Source organism: Dendrobium catenatum, unplaced genomic scaffold, assembly GCF_001605985.2.
Source record: "Dendrobium catenatum unplaced genomic scaffold, ASM160598v2 fragScaff_scaffold_54, whole genome shotgun sequence".
NCBI classification, from domain to species: Eukaryota; Viridiplantae; Streptophyta; class Magnoliopsida; order Asparagales; family Orchidaceae; genus Dendrobium; species Dendrobium catenatum.
In genome coordinates, this window is record NW_021318516.1 from 418,138 (window position 1) to 439,703 (window position 21,566).

The window sequence follows — 21,566 nt, forward strand, 5'->3', positions numbered from 1 at the left end:
TCCTTACACCGGACGTAATAAAAGTTCTGCATCTCGGCCGTGCAATACTACTAAATTTTGAAGGCTAAGGACTGATCAAAGAGAGCGAGTAATGGATAGGAGTTTAGGAGAGCAATTTAATTGGAGAGCAAGGGGATATCAAAATGACCAGAGTAGGTTAAGTAAGGGAAATAATTATTGTGCGGAGTTCGGACGTCGTCCGGACTCCAATCACAGGTTATGTATAAGAGAAAAAAATTTCATGTGCATTCACACGATTAGAATCTATATGAAAAATTATGTTTGAATATCGCACATAATAAGAGAAACTTTTAAAGTTATCAATATTTAGGGCCTATTTGTATGTAGTAAGAATTAAATTTATGTCTTCTTAAATGTGAATTATAGTGGGAATTCTAAATATGAAAATTTTTTCCTCATTTTTAAAATTATTTGCGTCAAAATTGTTATTGCTGCCCTATTCTCTAATCTAAACTCTATACAGATAACAAAATAAATAATAACTTGCATTCATAGTTATATTATATTTTAACTAAACTTTAGGACTATCAAATCATGTATATTTATAAAACTTATATCTAAGCTGTATGTGTGGGAATTCATGATCACATGATTGATACAGTCCTTTCAACAAGTAATGTCTCAAACATTATCTATCTTGTTAGAATGATAATCCAATTTTTTTTTCTCAATTCGAGATCGACAGGAATATCCTCAAAATTTGCTTCTATACAACTTTGTTTTATTTATGTATTATTTTTTTCACATAAAATTTTCCCCTCATCTCCCTCAACTTTTTTATTGAAATATCTTTTCATACTAATTGAATAAAAACAAGATTAACAATTTGATTATAAGATATAAAACAAAAAAACATGTATGAAACAAAAGAGCTAAAGGAGATCTCTAATGTGGCTAGTACAATAATGCTTATTGGAACATAAATTTTAACTAAATGTGCAAACTAAGAGCATAAGAGCTTCAATGGGTTCAAGTATTAAGGGAATAAGAAAAATTTTGTATTTCAAAATCGAAGCATCATATACCTACAGAGCCGAGCACCGATTGCCGACTCGTTGCATGTTCGAACGAGATTAGAAGTGTGGGCGCATTGGGAGTGTTCGAATGAGATTAGAAGCAAGAAGGGCGTTTGGCGTTCCGACTTCCTGGCTTCCGGCCTTTGGCGTCAATCCGTGTGTTGTAAGAAGCCTTTCATGAAGAGTGTAAATATTAGAAAAAAAATAGAAAATTTTGTATTAAAAAATTACTTTAAAAAATAATAAAAGAACGATTCCAAACGAAATATTAAACAAGCATCTAATTGTTACCACCTACAATTGCCCCACCACATCATCGCTGTTGTTGTTACTTCATGGGCGTCATCTTTGTCAACATGTCTGTGTCCCATTGTAGACATTGCTATTCGTAGATACCATCATTATCACTGTTTAGTAAAATTAATAATGATTTATTCTTAAGACATTAAATATAATTCAATTTGTTTTAAATTATAAATAAGAATAATAAAAAATAAGAAATGTGCTCCAAAGTGGGCCAAAATATTTCCCCATCAAAATAATTTCCCCATCAAAATAATTTCCAGGCCAGAGAAAATCTCCGAGCTGAACCACCGACATCATCCGTAATTAGTCCGGAAAACAATAGCAAAATTGAAAATTACGAAGCTACCACGCTTGGGCTGCCCATGGCGGCGTCATCCGCTGCTTTGGTGTCTTATCTCTTCGCACCCAAACCCCTCTTTCCCTCTCCTGGGAGAAAGCTGCTTCTTCGTTCTTCCGGGCGAAGACGTGCTTCTACCATAGGCATGGAATTGGAGCCTGGAAAGCCAGTTTCCCAGTTCAAGGCTGTGGATTCCCATGTCCATGTCTGGGCTTCACGAGAAGAGGTGACGCAGTTTGCTTCTCAAAACCAAGGTTTAAAGCGAAAAGATGTAAAAGATCTCTAATTTATCTTAATGGCCCCTGCTCTATGCAGGCTTCGGAAAGATACCCATATTTTCCAGGGCATGAACCCTCGCTTCCTGGTGATTCCGAGATCTTGCTCAAGGTAATGTTGCAGCCCTTTTTCTGATTTCAGCGATCGTTATATTTTTCTTGCGTGTATTTTAATTATTATTTTAGCAAAAAGAAATGCTCCATCTCTACTACTGGTAATCTGATAAACATTATAAAATTAGGGACGATGCAGGCTAAAAATTGATTTTTTTGTTGTTTCTGAATATCTGCATGTCTTAATACATCAAGATTTTCTTGAAGTCTGTGTCTTTGCAAAGTGCAAACTGTTTATTGTAGGTTCTGAAAATTTTTTTTTCCTGGCTGATGATCTGTTTGCAAGGAAGGATAAAGAAAATTGAGAAATTGGCACGTAGTTACATTTTTTGATAATCTATGTTGTCCCCGTTGATATGTCTTGATGTATTTTGTGATGAACTACAAATAGGCTGTTTAAGTTATATGAATATGAGTTTTGGGCAGTATACTAGTCATTGATATACAAATTGATTTTGCCAAAAATTAGAATATTAAGATGAATGTGTGTAAAAAATAGAAATGGTGGATTGAAAAATGATTAGCTAAGATGGATGATGAGAGTTAAGGGTAATATGAAATATATTTTAAGTGATTTGGGTATGTATGATGATGGGTGAAAGAGATTCTCTAGAAAGAAAGTTAGGTAAAATCAGTATTCAAGGATTTTGAAGGAACATATGGAGATCTTAGGTGAAATATTGGTCCAAGTCATGCAAAAAAATTTTAGCATAATCTTGAGGATAATAAATTTAACACCTAATACAACACTCAATGGGGAAAATGGAGAATGTTGATTCATAAAGTTAAACTCAAAGTATTTGAGTTAATGCCATGATGATGATGATGATGAGGCTTGATGTAGAATGTTCTAGGATTTATGGATTCTAATTTGAATCTAGCATGCACTATAAGTTATATGCAATTAATTTGTACAAACATGTTAATTTTAATAGAAAGCATGCTATGGATTTCAAACAACTATTTACTAATAATGAGAGTATAAGTAAAATTAAATCCAATAACAATCTTAAGATCTTGGCCTTTTAATATAAATTAATTAATAAAAAAATTAAAGATCATGAAAGTCAGGAACAAATTGAGCTTTTGTGCATGGAAAAAATTAGATTGTAAAAGAGTTGGAAGATGCCAATGTTTGAATAGGGTGATCTCTTTTGGAAGAAGTCTCACATTTTAAGTCTTGGAAGAAGAGGAATGGTTTAAACGTCAAAATGATAGATTTAGAGAACCTATAGAAGTGATTTTCTACGTGGCTCATATCTCATTATTCCTCATGAAAATAAAATTTGATAAATTCGTTAGAATTGAACTGCAATATTAGAAGTTGGAGTAGGAATAATGAACAACTTCCAAGAACAACCAGAGCTGAATTGAAGGAATCAAATCTAGGAATAAAGCAAAAATTGTGTAGCTGCAAGAGATAATCCCATGAAGAATCGTAGAATCTGCAGGTCAGCGGAAATTGAATGCCATAATCCCCTTTGAATACGAATAGAGCTGCAAGAATAGGATAAGCAAGGCAGTACACATGAATTACAATCTCGTAAAAGGTTACTAAGGATAATGAACTTAGGAAGTTTTCCATGAATTTCTTTTATTTTGCAATATGTACTTGAAGTAATCTATGAAGTTTCATACCAATATTTTGATACTATTTTTCGAAGTTTCTGTTTTATTAGCATTGATCCATATGTAGCTTTTTTTGTTTGGAAAAATCTCCTCAATTTTATCCTATTTCGTCGTGGCAGTTTTACAGGTTCTTTTCGGCAATTTGACATGTTACAGTTATTTAGTATTAGTATTATAATCACGACTGCTCCTATTTTTAGAAACCCACTTTATCATTTGTTCTTTGCCATTCATGCTTTCTACATGTTATTTTGCCTCTGCTTAGGAAGCTTTTTTTTTTTTTTTCCATTCATTTCTTTGAAGAGCAGTGTTACCAGTAGTGGCGCACTATTAGGAAATTTATACCTTAATATTACTTCCTTGCAAGACAAACAAATTTAAAATGTTTTTCTTTTAGTCTTTATGATGTGAAATTTGCTGCTATTCATGCTAAAGAAATTGGGGCTAGAAGGCTCTATTTGGGAACTAGAACATCAATTTTGTCATATTCTAGTTATTCTGAACTTGTTTTTATGTGGCATCATTTTCATTCATTTCTCTTCCATCATTCCTACAGTGTATGGGAGAAGCGAATGTTGATGGAGCGCTTATTGTACAACCAATAAATCATATGTTTGACCATGACCTTGTCACAAGGTAATCTCTTTCACACAGTCACACTTAAATTTTCTTTCATCTTCTTATGGTATGCGTACCAACAATTGTCAAATTAGTGTTCATTTCATGTATTTTGACATGAGTTTCATCATAGATTGCAAAATTAACATCAATATTAACCATTGTCCTGTAGACCTGAAGTCAAAATAATGAGTTTCTAGGGGAATCCAACTTACGAGTCAGTAAGTCAATCTATGAAGTTATGAGAGGATGGTGGAATACAGACCCAGAGATATTATATTTAACTTGAAGAATCAATTTAATTTAAGCCACAAAGATATATTATGTAGATGATTTTGATAAAACAATTAGTTTATAAGTATAAAGAGCGATGAAATGATGTTCATTTGACTTTAATTGATTTTGACAAGGCATGCTATTATGTACCGTATTAATTTGATGACCATTAAGGAAAAAAATTATAGAAGGCATATTAAAGTTACTTAATATAATTATGATAGAGCAATTACTAGTAATAAACATTGTTATGAGGTGAGTTAAATGCTTACACTAGTAGCAATTTTTAAGCCACATATGAGAAGGTACCTTAGTGTATGTTAGTTAAATACAATTTAGATAGGTGAGACCTTGCATGGGGCCAATACAAACGTTTGAACATCATCATCTATTAGCATTGATACCTAAAAAATTCCCCCAATCAAGCACAAATCTCGATGCATTATTTGAATTTAAAAGTTTTGAGAGTAAATCTTGGACAATCCGATTGTCAATTTTAGCAAAGATTTTTTAGTACATGGTTCTAACCTTTAAATCGATCCCCTCATGGCCTTTAGATTGCAATCCATGTGCCTTCTATTTCCTAGCTGGGAACTTTTTTTTTAAATAGTTAAATTTATTTTCCTTAAAAGTTTTTTAGAGAACTCTGTATATACATTTATGCTTTGTACATAATCAAAAATAATAGTTAATGAAGCTTTTTTTTTTTTTTCCCTTTTTACAATGAATAAGTAATATTCTTCTTCTTTTAATCATTGTTTTCACTTATTCTCTTGTCTTTCTTATTAAAATTCTCAAATCCCATTTAACAAATCGAATATTATTTTTGACTTTTTACTATAATTATATAAAGTTATCTGCTACTTAATGGTGACATCCTAGCAAGTTTTTCTCTTTCTTTGCACAATTTGTTTAAGTGGCGACACATTAAGTTAGGGTGATGCCCATTCCCTAGTAATCCTTTACTTCTAAGCACAATGAGGTTAGATTATGACGTATCAGTTTTGTGGAACACCCTAACGAGAGGAAAAAAATCAATTTTGGATTCATTTTGTTAGTTTTGAATAAATTTTATGATTGATTGTTGGCGAAACAATTATGCTGAAGCTTTCTCACATGAGTTTCCTGATGGTAATGGTGGTTTTAGAAAAGTTTTTCAAATCACGGAAAATTATGGAAGATAATAGGTTTTAATAAATTTAGATGTTGTGAAATTAATAATGAAAAATTAATAAAGCTTTTCTTTTTTATTATAGGTTTAAAAGGGTTGATTTATTATGCTTGAATTGAGCATATAAATAGGGGCATAATTCTTAAGAGTTAGAGCTATGTGGTTAAAATAGCGAACTACATAAAGGATATTATGTGATAAGAGAATGTTGGAATATATTGGAAACTATAAAGTGCGAAACTTTAATTAGATTATCTTATATTATGTGCAAGGATGCTAATGAAAACGAAGTTGAGCATGCCAAAGATTAAACTCTTAAGATGAATGTGCAAATAAAGATCGCAAGATAGAAGGATAAATGATTTATTAGAGACAATAAATGTAGCACCTATTTAAAACAAGTTAGGTAGAAAATAAAGATACATAAAAGAATATGAATGTATCGATTTAATTGGAAATAATAGGAGGTAAAGTGAGGCGATCAAAGTGAATATTGCAGTGCAAAAAGATGATGATGCTATGCATAGAATCATGTAAATGTTTGATCGAGTCCCTCCTGGACCAGTCCCGCTTGTCCTTTGTGGACCGGCTTTTGGGGGCTGATTTGGAGGGGATTAATTAAGAAATGTTTCCTGATTGAAGAAGACATATTTGGTGGCTGATTTGGAAACTCGTTTGGAGGGGATTAATTAGGAAATGTTTCCTAATTGAATAGGGAAGATTTTGGGCTGGTTTGGGAGCTGATTTGGATGGGAGTAATTAGGAAATATTTTCTAATTGAAGAGGGTATGTTTTGGGGCTGATTTGGAAGGGATTAATTAGGAAATATTTTCTAATTAAAGAGGGCAGATTTGAGGGCTGATTTGGGAGGGAAATAATTTAGGAAATATGACAGATTTGGGAGGGAATTGGGGAGGGCTGTTTGGGTATTTGTCGTTTATTGTGTGCTTTAAGTAGGGAATTTTTCCTAGGGTTAGGGGTATCTATTATTTGTTGAAATTAGATTGTTCTTAGGGTGTTTGGGCTATAGCCGACAGCTAGAGATTTGGGAGAGCCAGATCTTCCTCTCCAATTGAAGATCCACTTGTATCATGTCTTTTCTTTCATAAACTTTCAATAAAAAAAATGTTCCTGTGTTCTATTCATGTTTTTATTGTAATTGGCTTTTTGAAATTACTGAAATCAGATTTCAGCCAAGACTTTTCCTAAATTTCTGCAAGCACTTCTTATCAGCAAAAATTAATATTCTAAAACATTTTTGATAGAAGTTACAATTTTTTACATAACCACTAAGCATTTTCTAGATAGAACTTGCAGAAAAATAAAGCTTGAATACCGCATGATTTGTCATGTTGCAAAACCATTATCATGAATAAAGCAGACAAGTCACTGTAATGAGATTACTCATCTGGATTATACTCAGATTCTTGAGTAAACTTTTCAGTTTGTTAATATTTTTTATCAAGATAAACCTTATATTTGATATATACATCAATTATTGTATGTTATAGATTGTGACATTTTATTCCTTGATTTAACATTTACCTACACTGCTTTTATGTCATAGAGCTTTGAAGAAGCATCCATCCAAATTCATTGGATGCTGTCTTGCAAATCCCGCAGAAGATGGAAGCGGTATTTTGCAATTTGAGCATCTTGTCTTGAAGGTTTTTTTTTTAACCTCAGAAAAAAAAGCTCCTTAACAAATATGAGAAAAGATTGCATTGGGGTAATGCAAGTGCCTCTTTCTTATATTAGGAAGGATACCGTGGAGTTCGGTTCAACCCAAACATATGGCCCTCTGGTCAAAAGGTATCCAAGGAGATTTTAAAGACTCTTTAATTTCTATTTGATTAGTTCTAGGTCTATAGAAAATATTCAATTTCATTCTGTAAATCAAGCAGATAACTAATGAAATTGGGAAAGCATTTTTTAGCAGAGCAGGAGAACTTGGAGTGCCAGTAGGCCTTATGTGTGCTAAGGTACTAAACTGTGACCCTGCAGTAAGATATCATAAATCTTTGTAATGTAATCATGATACAAATATCATTACATGTTCGGTACTTAGTGTAATATTGTACTTGCTAAGTTGCTTGTGAATTGTTGTGTTCTTCTAGTAAAACATGTTCTTTTTGTTCTGTCTCCATGAATTTTTACTCTCTAGCAGTTTATACTTTATAGACTCGTATATTTCTACCCCACTTTACCTTGCATCCTTCAGCATCATAATAGATATGATCTGATGTTCAAATTTAGTTGGCATACGATACATAGGTTACTGGTAAAAATACTAGATTAAAAATTTTCTGTATTGCAGATGCAATGTTATCTTAGGTTGCAGCTAATAGGGCTGTCTTGGACAAATTTATTTCAACTGCATGGTTGGCGTGATAGTGACCAATAAAAGTTCATTCATGGCTGATGCCAGAAGCTATAGCACGTTGTGCAGTATTTTTTTTTCCAGGGAAACTTAGGCTTCGTTTGGGGCGGCTTTTTTACTGCTTCTTAAAGCAGTTTTTTAGTATAAAAATTTAAATTTTTAAACTAGAATGTTGTTTTAAGAAACAATAAAAAAGTTGTCCCAAATGAAGCCTTAGTTTTTCTGAAAATTTCTTATAGTTTTATATCAGTTGCTATTTGAAGTGATAAATTTGTTGTTCATGCTTCAATTAATGCACAAAGAGACGGATAAGCTTAAAAAAAAAGTAGGATTTGTTAATCTTTGTTGATAATTTCTGTAGAAGATGTTAAAAACTAGTAACATTTTAGATTAGCTAATCCAAATTATGTCGGTATATGATGAACTTTCTTTTATAGGGTATTAGTTTCCATTTATCAGAAATTGAGGAGTTATGCTCAAAATTTCCGTCGACTTCTGTCATCCTTGATCACATGGGTTTCTGCAAGCCACCAATGTGAGTTAACTTGACTAATGCCAAATGCAAGGAATTCAGTCACTTGTTCAACAAAAAATGATCATCGTTATTTTATGTCTTGAGCATAGAAATGATGAGGAAAGAAAGACTTTTTCTGGGCTGCTTAGGCTTTCAAAATTCCCACAGGTTTGATTCTTGGCCTTATATACAAATATTTGTTAAAATTGACGAAAAAGGATTCATGTAGCCGACTCCACATAGCGGGACAAAGGCTTAATGTTGTTGTTGTTGTGATTACCTCAATCAATTTCCTTCAGTTGCACTTACACTCAGATTCCTTCATTCTTCTCCGAATGTTTTTTTATCCCACCACTTCTATTGTCTTCAAATGATGGTTACATCATTTATATAATCATGATGTGAGAACTGCTTAAAGATTTAGCTTCTTCATTTTTCATGATGATGTAATTTTCATTTGCGCATGTGTTAAAAATGATAATTTCTCATATAAAAGCTCGTCAAGTTACATATATCACTTTTATCACTTTAAATTTCATGATAGTTATTTAAGTTATTTTGAAGTGGAAGATTTTTCTTGATCTTGTATTTGAAGCTCACAAACTAGACAATGACAATTGTTTTTTGAGAGAGAAAAACTCATCTCATTCTTTTTCTATGTGTGAGTGTGTGAGGGATGGAGAGAAAGTTAGAGAGAGAGAAAAAGGAAACATGATGATTGTGCTCATGTTAGACATATTTGAGATGAAAAGTCTTCTTTTCAAATAAAAATATATCTCTGGAAGAACTATATAGGGGTGTCAATAATTGATCCGACCCGCCAACCCAACCTGGAAAATTCGGATTTGAGTTGACATGTTTAATAAATGAGTTGGATTCGGGGGTTTTTCAACCTTTTTTTTAAACAGGTCGGGTTCGGGTTGAATAGCGAACCTGTTTTTAATTAGTTTAATTTTTTTTACTTAATTTTTTTAACATATGGGTTTAATCTTATTATTTTTATCAAATATTCTAAATTTTATAGTTAATAGGTTATCATTTTTTTTTAATCAAAATAGGTTAACGGGTTGAGTTTGCCTCATTCAGGTTGCTAGTCGGTTGAGTTCTGGTTGGTGTTTTTGATCTGCAGATTCAATGGGTTGGGTTTAGGTTGATTGAATTCGGGTTGGGTCGATTTTAGGTCGGACCCGTTAGACTATTTTGACACCCCTAGAACCATATTACACATTTCCATGGCAGCCTATAGTACATCCATCTACCACTTTGTTTTACAAATAAAAGTATCTAGATAAACATGCATCTGACAAATACAAAGAGAAATAAAGAGAGGGAGGGCGGTCATCCTTAGTAACTCAAACACTATTTTTTTTCAATCAATTATTTCTTAAGTATAGAAGGGTCATCCTTATAGACTAAATAATTCTCATATCCATTTTATGTTCCATAACGATTGGCAGGGGTCATCCTTACCAACTAAAATATCATTATCATTCCTATCATATCTTTTGTCGTGGTTTACCTTGCAAAAACAGCCATCAGGATATGGGTGAACTCTTCTTTGACATATACTCATATGATGAAGGATTTATATGCAATATGTTATTTTTGGTCTGTTAATGGGGCTTCAGTAGTTATGAATTGGCGTGTTTTAAAAATAATGTGAAAGAAAAATGCTTAGAAATGTATAATATTGACTACTCTTGGGACAACACATCGAGCAGTGATACATGATTTTAATAATTTTGGAGCTTTGGTAAGTAGCGAGTAGGCATCAACTTCCAGTTGGAATACTTTGAGAAGGCTACTAAAGTGATGTCAATGTTAACCTCGATATGACTTTGAAAATCGAACCAACTAATCATGACGAAAGTGGTGAACGATGATCGTGACATTGTGCAAAATTGCTCAAACATTTGTTCGCTCGCAAAACCAACTGCGCATTTGCATTAAGAACATCGAAATTGCTATAGAAGGATCCCTCACAGAGTCACAGTTGACTCAAGTGAGTGCAAGTGAAAGCGACAAAGTTTGATTCAACATTATGCAAAATTGCTTGAATATTGTACATTCGCAAAATGAATTGCCTTGTTACATCCAGAATATTGAAATTACTATGTAATTGCACCCATATTGCCCATGTTATAGCACGGGAGAAAGGACAAAAAACTACCTACGCATTTGAAATGGGAACAGAGATTCAATGTGCACAAGTCATGAAATTTGGTAGGGTGCATCGATACACAATTAAAATAAATGTTTTTTAAATTTCTCTAAAAAATTATTATTATTACTATAAAATTCTTATTTAAAATTATCATTTTAATTTTACAAAAAGATTAAAAAATGTTATATATATATATATCATATTTAAAATTTGGAATCTTACAACGTGCACTTTTTTTAGTGCTGCAGGCAAAAAGATAAAAGTTAACTAATTAAGGCTAATTAGAAAATATCCTACTTATAATTAAAAACCCTCATTGCACTCTCTTGCTACTAGTCCTAATATGTTCTTCTTCCCCATTTTCCACGCGGCAAGTCCCCAGTAAGGGTGTCAATTTTTTACCTGCCCGATTTCGGGTCGACCCATTTTACAAACGGGTTGAGTTCCAATATATGACATGTTTTAAAAATCTTGTCGCGTGCTACGCTCTCGCACAAGCTTATTACGTGTTAGGTCGGATCAACCCGATAACTCGGCGAGTCGGGTCCGGGTCTGAATTTTTGGCCGTCTAAATTTCTAATCGGTTTACAAACTCGGGTGTGGTTCAAGTCAGTTGAATTGGACTCAAGTCAATTTTGGGTTTGACTTAAATACCCATTTTGACACCCTAGTCTTGAGCCCCTCCCTTTGAGCGGTACTGGCTCGGTACCGGCTCGGTACCGAGCATGTACCGCTCGAAAGATAAAGAATTTGTTCTTTGTTGTGAGCTCCGTCGAATCCTAATGAGGCGTCGCCTCACACTGCCTCGAGGCGTTATGCCTCGACGCGTACGCCTCGCTGAAAAAAATCGTACGCCTCGTCAAATACATTGAGGCTTAAGCCTCAAGGCGCCAGGTTAGCGCCTCGAACTGAGTCATGCCTCTGTTCGGATGCCTCGACTGCTTTTTTAATCGATGGCCTGGTGGCAAGGGTTCGCCAGTGATGGTGCCAGGGTGGCGCTCCGGGATACTTCAGGCCTTAGAGCTCTCTTGAGTCGCTAGCCTAATGTCAAAGCCTCCAAAAGTTCAAACTCCCCTTGATGTGGGATGTGTTGATTTATTTATAGATTTTGAGAGTGATATGCTCTATAAATATGGAGAAAATTCGGGGCAAATTTAGAGTGCTCCATTGAACAACCCATATTGATTCCCTTGACCATGGAGCATTTGTAAAGCATTTAAGTTTCTTAATAATGTCAGAATTAAGCAACCTTGGGCTCGTTGGATTCATCTCCCCAAGTCGCTCGATTCAACTATAAGCATGCAAGATTTGTGGGGGTGTCAATATCTTACCCGATTTGAAACCCGACTTGACCTGACCTAAAAAAATTTTTGTTCGGGTCAACCCGTTTTGCAAACGGGTCAGGTTCTGGTTTTGTTTTCTAACCCATTTCCTATTTTGGCTCGGGTTTGGGTCAACTTGAAAATTTGAAATCAAACCGAGATTGACCATTTGACCTGGTTCACCCTCTTACCTGCAACGTCAGCGCTCGCATCCACACCCACTCCCTCATATGCTCCCGTGCCGGTGTCCGCACCCATGGTTGCCCGCAGGTGCTCACCCCCTTCGCCCGCTTGCACTGGTACCTGCACTCGCTCGAGCCTCGTTGCCTTGGGGGTTAGCAGGTTGGTCGGATCAACCTGAGTTAGGGGTGGGTCAGGTCCTTGTCTTGATTTCTGATCCGCCTAATCGGATTGGGTTCAGGTCGGTTCAATTGAAGGCGGGTAAGTTTCGTTTTGCACTCAAACTTGACCCGAAAACTCATTTTGAGACCCCTATATATTTGGATATCATTTGGTCATTCAATTAATACACTAAAGCTTTCAAATTTGCTTTGGTCTCTTGATTTTGGGCACATTTGGGCTCAGATTGGACCGATTTTGTTGTTGTTGGGTTCATCTCATCGAGACATTTGAGTTGAGTATAAGTTTGCTGAAATTGGAGTTTGGATGGTCCTAATTTAATTTTGAAAATTTCCAATTCGGATATGCATCAAGAATCATGCCTAATCAAGACGATTTTTGGTGACGTATCAGACTTCTCTATCTAAAAGGTGAGAATTCTCACTTCTTTTTTCCTCTCTAAACATTGAGGGAAATATCTTGTTCCCTCTCTTCCTCTCTCTAGATTGAGAAAATCCCTCTTTATTTTCTCCCTCTCTCTATATATATTCATATAAAAAAGAAAGAAAAACTAATAAATTTTTGTGTTGTAGTTGCTATCTGCTAGTGATATTAAGAATATTGCAAAAGATGTCCTTGGAGTAAAAAGAAAGAAAAACTAATAAATTTTTGTGTTGTAGTTGCTATCTGCTTGCAAATTCTTCTTTGACTTCACCATGGAATGACCTTTAGAAAAAATCCTAAATCCCATGGGCAATGTATTTGACATGATGAGTAAAATATGTATGTACTTTTCCTAGTGTGATAGAGAAACTCGTAGGTGATGCTTGCTACATAGCGAAATTTATGTACTGTTGCAAATTCTCTAGTATAGGTATTTCATGCATGCCTTTCTTGGCACCATGTATTCTTAGAATTCTGGTTGTGTCTTTGTTCATCGACTATGTATGCTTTTTTAGTGTGGTGGTTAAACCCAGACTTCACGTATATTCCCCTTATGTGGGAGAGACATTGGGAGGATGTAGAATTTGGATTAAAAGGACTCTAAAGGATAATACTTAAGGGGCTTAATAAAAACTAAATATAGTTAAATAAAATGATGAACAATTAATGCTACAACAACAACAACATCAAGCCTTTATCCCACTACATATGATCGGCTACATGAATTCTTTTTCTCCATTTTATCCTGTTAAGAGTCAAATTCTCATTTAAATCTAACAAAGAAAGGTCATTTCTAATATTTTATAATCAAATCACCTCTAGCTTTCTTAACCAGATCGAAACATCGAATGATAAACTGAAAATTCAGGACTTACAATGAAATATGAAAGACTTGAAAACTCACTAAAAATGTGAACATAATCTCACTACCACACCCTCTAAACCCTCAAGAACCCACTACAAAGAACTAAAGTGGACCCAGAATGTGTGAAATGAATTAGTTCCCCATATTTATAGATGGAGAGGTGAACTCTCATGGGACCTGCTACATTAAAAATAATTATTTCAAAATGTTAAGAAGAATAGCATGAAAAGGTTGCCAATATTTAAACTCGTCATAAATTCACGTTCTTTGCAATCAGATTAACTACATTTTTTTGTAGGCAGACAGAAGGTGATCATTAAAAAACTCAAAATAAAAAAATTGCAAGCATCCAAGTGACAAAATATAAGTGCAAATATCAAATTTCAGATAATTTCAAGACTAATGCGAGTTACAAAAAATGATCTCCAACTCCAATATAATGTCTCAAAATTCATGCAAGTATTAGAGAGGCATGCAAAATGGCCGAATTTGAATATATTCAAGTCATAAATATGAATCATGGGACTTTCAAATTTTGCTAAAGCATCTCAAGAAGAGTGTAAATGCAATAAGCGCATAAAAAACTGTATACCTGCGTCATATATGTATACTGAAACTATACAAGTATATGACATACTAGCATCAAAAAATTGTAGAAGTACATCAAATCTTTTAAAATTAAAATATTTGTATGTGATCTAACCAAGTGCATTAACTTCTTAAATTTGAGGTTTGAAATTATTGCACGAGTTAAAATAAAAGTGAATTAAATTTCAATCTGCTCTAGAAATCATACAACTTGTATCTAGAAAGCAAACAATTATTTTAAAAAACTTACAAGCTTCCTTTCAGGCATAGATTGAAGCTTTCATTTTATACAATATCCTTGAGTGGTCTGCTCTGCCTATAGGGTAGAGTCGTAAGTCCCACTCTTCAAATCTGATCCTCCTCCTTGTGAGTATTGGAGTTGACAAGTCTCGAAAGATATCATAACAACAATTTTTAAATGGTTCACCATTATTCTCATGATTGAACGCAATTATAGAAGTCCAAGAAAATATTTGGTTTTACATTCATATTAGACCTTCAATTTATTTTATGAAGAAAATTCATTAAAAAATATACTCTCTAGTTCGTTTATATGGTAGCTAACAAAATTACCACTTGAACCCGATTCTTTGCTAGTAAGTGGGCAAAATTGATAAAGTTCAAATAATAAAGTAAAATTTTCAACAACCCCAATGATAGCCATGTTGGAGGGGTGCCTATTTTCAAAATGCTCTCAAATTCTAAAGTTAATTATTTAGGGTTTAAATTCTAATGAAATTTAAAATTTTAATATTTATCAAAATTTAAAAATATTCAAGTGAAATCTATCGCTTATAATTTAAGATAAAATCAATCTACTCTTCCCAACTATTTCTCTAGAGTATTAAATTTGAGAATAACTTAAGTTCATGAAGAGCAAATTTCTTGTTGACAATATGACTATAATTCATCCTAAAATGACCATTCACCAATAAGGATATGACGCATGTCTTCTTAATAATAATTTTGCCATCAAATGATATCACATGTAAACAATTATGATCGAGGCCCTCTGACTTGCTAAATTTGTCATAAAATGACCCATAAAATTATGGTCATGCCAAAGCCTGCAAATTTCTCAATGACTAAAGACCATTGAGTAATGAATCATAGGTTGCACTTTGATAAGACACAAATCTTTCTGTCAACTAAGGTCAATATAAGTTTGCCCCCTTAAAACAATCACCATAAATCTATAAGATTTCCTTAGGCAAAACAAGTCATGACTAGCGACAATGATCCTTCGATCAGATTGTATTGACTACTTCCTCTGTCGTAGAACAGGGTTCATGATAATGAAATCATGAGATCTTGGCCGGGTTCATCACCATTCCCCCAACTTAGTTGAAGTTGGAGGTGTATCTTATCAAAATTCCTCACGAATCTCTAGGTAGTATCTTATCTTCAGTTAATTTACTTTCTGAAAATTTGACTCAGAACTACCTATACTCTCTCTACAGAGTCAACGTGCAAATTTTCGGAGCCCACATTCAACAAACATTAAAGGCAACAAGTGAGCAGTTTTGGAGGTAGCTGGAAGTGTTTTATTGAATTTGATTACAGGAAATTAACTTATTTATAAGTAGTTATAAAAGTAAAAAATTTATACTATCCTTGTCTCTTCCTATAGTGACTCCCCAAAAGAAGGAAACAAACTTAAGAATAAGAATTTAAGAACGCCTTATATTGAATTTAAAGTCAAAATACAAATTTATCCTAGGCATGAAACATTTAAAAATCTTCCCTACCTATGATTGGTCGATTGGATAAGTTGGCTGAACTTGCTTGTCCCATGGTCATTATTATCTAATGGTCCAGATTTTTTTACCTTCCGATCTTGATCATTAGCTATTCGATTGAGCACCCGCTTTTACCCATAAATATCTCTTGATTTGATCTTCAATGGTGTTATTCAAAAATCAACACCATCAAAGATGTTATATTCAAGAGAGAATTTTTGAAACTATAATGAACGTCTTTTTTATCTTTCTATGATTGGATGCATAAATCATGATTGTAAATGATGTGACTGATCATCTACTAGATCCAATCCCTAAATCAAACAATCTATCCTTTATGCCATGAGTAATAGAGAAAGCTTCACAACACACTCACTTATCAATGAGAGAGTGCAACCCAAATCATTTTACATTAAAGTAACTACTAAGTGGTCCATGACTTATCTAACAAAATACAAAACAGTTTACATGAAAAATGCATCACTAAGATGGGTCTATTAAGATTAATGTTGAAGAATTAAGAAGGGAAAAGAGGTAGACAAAAAATAATATAGACAGAAGTTGTGCAGAAATTGTGCAAAATAAGTTCATCAACACATACAACACAATAAAAATAATTGAGAATGAGGATTCATAAAACCTTATAGTTGAAATTTTGTTAAAGTTGATGATTGTGATGTGCGGTGCTATTTGGTCTTTCAGGTGTATCTGAAATTTAGTGCATTGTTTCGGTTGTCAAGAAATTCATTCCCTTATGATGATACGGGTGAACTTCTTTCCCAAGCAATCTCCAGCTATGGATCCAACCGCATCATGTGGGGAAGGTACTTAATTGCTCACTTAATATTTTCTGATTCCTTTTACTACGATTAGATTTATGTTCATGAAATGGCTAGATTAAGCTGCATATAAAAGCTTCCGTAATGTTGATACTCTCCAACTTTCCATTAATTCTGATCTCATGATCTTGCAGTGACTTCCATTAATCGTGCCTAAATACTAGCTTGAAATTGCTTATCATAATATTTCTTCAATGGAAAATGCTTGAATCTTAATTTGCGAAAGGCCTAATCTTACTTGAGTAAACTTTGTGAATCTTAATGAATTTCATGTGCAATTCTTGAATGTTTCACATCATAGTCAGATTGCACTGTCATCATTGGATTTGGAGTGGATAATGGGCAGAACTGCGGCACATCTTTTTCAGCATTCATGGTATGCTTCCTAGATTAATGTACATCTGAATACTGTTGTTTTCAGAGAAGTTTTGTGTGTGCGTAGATTTTTTTATTTTTTTTTGTAACAGAAATGCTTGAAAACTTACTTATATATGATTTAAGTTTTCCTTCCACTACAGAGATGTTGTTTGGTTTGTATCTTAATGTGGGATGTTGATGTGATGGCAAAACATCTGTGTTTGTGCTTCTGGTTTGCTCGAGTAGTTACAGGAAGTGATATTTCAAGTACATGGAGGAGGTTACTCTGCTTCAGATGAATTTGATCCAAGTTTCAGCTGGCGCAATTAATACTTGCAACATGTATCAATTCTTAACATTCGATCCCTCCATTAGTGAGATTTCAACTCATCTTATGGCGACAATGCACCACTATAAATATTGTAGTTAGGACACTAAGGAGGGGCACAACCAAATTCCAGTGATAAAAGTTTAGAATCTACATAGAAATATACATTTTATACTGGATCCTATTTTATTCAATTTGTTACATAGTGCTTTTACTCCCATTCTTCTCGGATATTGAATACTTGTTCTTGCTCGTCGGCCCACATTATAGGGGGTGTAGGTTAAAAGACCAAATACCTAACATACTCATGCCTCTCCCCATATCTTCTTCCTATCTCCTCCCTATGAATAGGCTCTAGAGGTCTTCTTTCTTTTCCCTCCAAGATCTCCACGTCGTGATAATCACTTCGGCGGGTGGAATTTGTATTTCCTCCTATCGACACTCTTGCCTCCAATGTTGTTGTTTGGTTGTGAAGATCCAACACCTTCACCAGCTTTTCTAGGTTGGAGAACTTATGCTCCATGGAGGAAATTCTATCCTTCGCCGTTCCTTTGATTTGGCTCATCTCTCATCCAAGTCGTTCTTTCAAGGTATCAACCTTCTTGGCCGACATAAGTACCCGGAGCTTGGCCAAACACCAAAAAACAATAATTCTGGTCCTCAAACAGCATAAATCTGCACTTTGGAGGGGAAAACTCCGCAAAAATCAGCAAGGTAATACCTCAATTTCAGTGCAGGGTACCGTTATGATACCAATTTGATAAGAAGTGCTTGTAAAAATCCTATTTGCCTTGGCTGAAATTAAATTACAGCAATCCTATACACAATCTCCAAGAGGAATTAAAAGCAATAATAAGAGAAAACTCTTTTTAATTGATAATATACGGAAGAAAACAACAAGATACGATGGATCTTCTATTAGAGAGGAATATCCAACTCTCCCAAATCGGTAGCCGCCGGCTAGAACCCAAAACTCCCTATGAACAATCTAAATTCAACAAATATCATCATAACCCTAACCCTAGGAAAATCGCCTACTTAAAGCATCCAATAATAATGTAAATCCCAACTTTTGAATTTTCCCTTCTAATCCCCCTTAATTTCCTCTCCAATCAGCTGCTGGACCCGCTAATTAGAAGAGGCGGGAGTTCCTAGAGTTCCGCCTTTTGTGTACATGAGCCGGTCCAGGATGGACCAGTTGGACCAGTCCAAGAGGGACCGGTTTAACACTGCCATCATCTGATAAAAAATTGATCATGGGAGGTTGTGATCTTCATTATTGTTGTGGATAATTACAATGATTATTCTTGTAAAAAACTATAATAACCCTCAAACAATCTGTGACTAGTACTATTTTAAGTTCACAACAAGTTTTCTTTATGATCGAAAAAGCATTGATGAAATTTCTCTTCTAGCATCCATTAATTGGATAGTACTTTTCAACATTATGTGAGTTTTTTCAGGTGACCATTGTGCGAGCCTTTGGGGACCAAATATTTGTCTTTAGCATTTCTTAAGTCTTGGTTTTTTGTACACATCAATGGACCCGGCTTTGCTTTTTAGCATCATCCATGCCTCATATTCTATACGCTTTGCACTCCCATTGGTCATCCAAAGACACCATAATAATCTCATCACATGAGTTTGCCACATTAGCTACTGACAGTTTTTCTTTTTTTATCTCATCTATCAAAAGTTATATTGTATTTTCCTTGTATTGAAATCCCTATAACTATCTGTAGAGGAATCATCTTTATATTAACTTTTGTAGGCACTATAATTTTACTGCTTAGAGACTTCTTCACAGCCATTTTGACTGTACGTATGCAGATTTTTGAATTGAAATTGTATTATCTTGTTTTAAGTACTCGGCATATGTTTTCTGCTTGTATAATAAAAATCCTTACCAGCTAAAAAACTACTTATTATTTGTACAAATTATCTATTCATTGGATTGTTAGAGGCCAAAGATTCATAACCAGCTTTTTACCCACATCGATCATATAAATTTCTTATGGTTGGATGAGTTCGACTAGATTGTCAGCAATTTTATGACCAATATTATGATCTGTCTAATTTGAAGGAATTGATAAAATAAGATATAATTTTATTTATAAAAGAGTGCTAGGTGTATGGTTTCAACATTATTAATAAAAAATGAGATTTATCTAAAACTATAAGAGCAAATATATTTTTTATTCAATTATAATGAAAAAAAAAAAAGATTCATCCTTGTAACTATACTCTTTTTATTATAAATAAGCAATAAAAAAATTTGCTAAATTTCTCTTCAACCAATACGGTAAAATAATTTTTGATTTAAATATTCAGGGGATCTACATATATAACACTCAAGATCATCCTATTTATATATTTAATATTTAAATCTTACTAACATAACACTGCATTAATTTATTTAATGAAACTCTCGATGATAAAGTGGAAATCCCGTTCTGGTGTGATGGGATCTCATCGGACAATGAGGTAAAAATTAATATTTTTTGTGAGATTTATACATATAGCACTTAAAATCATACTTGTTATATGTTTAGCACCTAAATTTTACTATTCATATATTATAATACTATATTATCTACCTTAATAAAACCCTTAACGATGAAGAGGAAATCATGATGGGTTGTAATGGATCTCACCAGACAATGAGGAAAAAATGAGGAAGTTATGATGGGATGTCATTGGTGTTATGTGTGGAATTTGATTATGTTGATCAATCAGAATGTTTTGTTGCCTCGAACCTCAAGTTTCTTTTGCTCGTTGCAAGGTGCGGGGGTTTACCCCCTACTTGGGTTCGGGTGCTTGTACACAAATTTTTTTTTTTTTCGTACAATGCCCTGGCGCTGTGTACCCGAGCGCCCTGGCTCTATGTACCCAAGCTCCCCAACATTGAGTACCCGAGCCCCCCGGTGATGTGTTCCCGAGTTGCCCAGCACTGAACGATAGAGAGCAGAGCGCCGAAGCAGCATAGATACGACACTGCAGCGGATCAAGATAGAGGGTCAAGCTCCGCAGCGCTGCGGGATGAATTGGACAATTTTCTTTCTTGTTTTTTCTGAAGGGTTGCGTCCCTTGGGGTTATTTACTTCGTTTTCTCTAGTATTTTGAGTGTTAGATATTGAAGAACGTGCATATGAGAAGAGAAGAAAAGGATAGAGTGAGAGAGAAGAGAGATCTATACTTATTTTTCTTAATTTTTATAATGGATTTCTGGTTGTAAAGTGGCTTAGGGATTTTTTTACGTTAAATCCTGATGTCCTTTATTTTTTCGCTGCTTTTACTTTCTTGCTTGTTTTGTCATTATGTACTTTACTCCTCATCTCCCCAACAATTGGGAAAGGCATTAATGGGACCAATGGCTTGGCTTGTGAAGGACAAAGAAGATATGAAAAAATTGCTATGGGTTCTTGTTGGGGTAGGAGATCCATGGAATCTGCGACATATGGAGGAAGAAGAGGTGAATGAAGTGGTGACGGGATTTTGCCAGTGAATGGCATAGGACCAGCATCATGAAAGAGAAGGAATTTGGTGACGGGATTGTAACGGAGAGGGTGAAGAGGATGTTATTTTTTTGTGTTATTTAAAATTTTGAGTGTTAAGTGAGTAAACAGAGTTTAAATATATAAATAGAATAGTTTTGAGTATTATGTATATCCCCTAATTTTTTAATCATATTCATAATCATTTATTTATAATTAAACATTTTGACAATTCTCCAAACCAAACAGTGCACAATTGGTGGCTTTATACGGTAAAATAGTTTGGTATAAATTAGTTTAAGCACCTCATAGAAACCGGCCATCGATTAAATTTGGTCAAATGCATTTACTGGGGGCTGTAAGAGAATTTTCAACAGTTTTTTATTCTCTCTATTATCAAAGGAAAAAGGCAAGGATAGATATGAATCTG

General features: G+C 34.1%; 1 protein-coding gene across 1 annotated transcript; it reads left to right on the plus strand.

Moving 5' to 3' along the window:
- Nucleotides 1-1,666: 1,666 nt before the first annotated feature.
- LOC110103871 lies at nt 1,667-20,898 on the plus strand. Its single transcript, XM_028694930.1, has 12 exons — nt 1,667-1,906; nt 1,996-2,067; nt 4,255-4,334; nt 7,331-7,430; nt 7,522-7,575; nt 7,668-7,745; nt 8,581-8,678; nt 8,768-8,825; nt 16,821-16,942; nt 17,092-17,096; nt 17,201-17,333; nt 20,425-20,898. The coding sequence occupies exons 1-12, from the start codon at nt 1,706-1,708 to the stop codon at nt 20,594-20,596; spliced, it is 1,173 nt and encodes a 390-aa protein (XP_028550763.1). The 5' UTR covers nt 1,667-1,705; the 3' UTR covers nt 20,597-20,898.
- Nucleotides 20,899-21,566: the final 668 nt, after the last annotated feature.

What these genes read in the sequence shown, in the direction of transcription:
- LOC110103871 (XM_028694930.1), top strand. Translation starts at nt 1,706, where the DNA reads ATGGCGGCGTCATCCGCTGCTTTGGTGTCTTATCTCTTCGCACCCAAA. An exon ending in TCTGGGCTTCACGAGAAGAG is followed by an intron (nt 1,907 to 1,995) that starts GTGACGCAGTTT and finishes TGCTCTATGCAG; the next exon opens with GCTTCGGAAAGATACCCATA. An exon ending in TTGAGCATCTTGTCTTGAAG is followed by an intron (nt 7,431 to 7,521) that starts GTTTTTTTTTTA and finishes TTCTTATATTAG; the next exon opens with GAAGGATACCGTGGAGTTCG.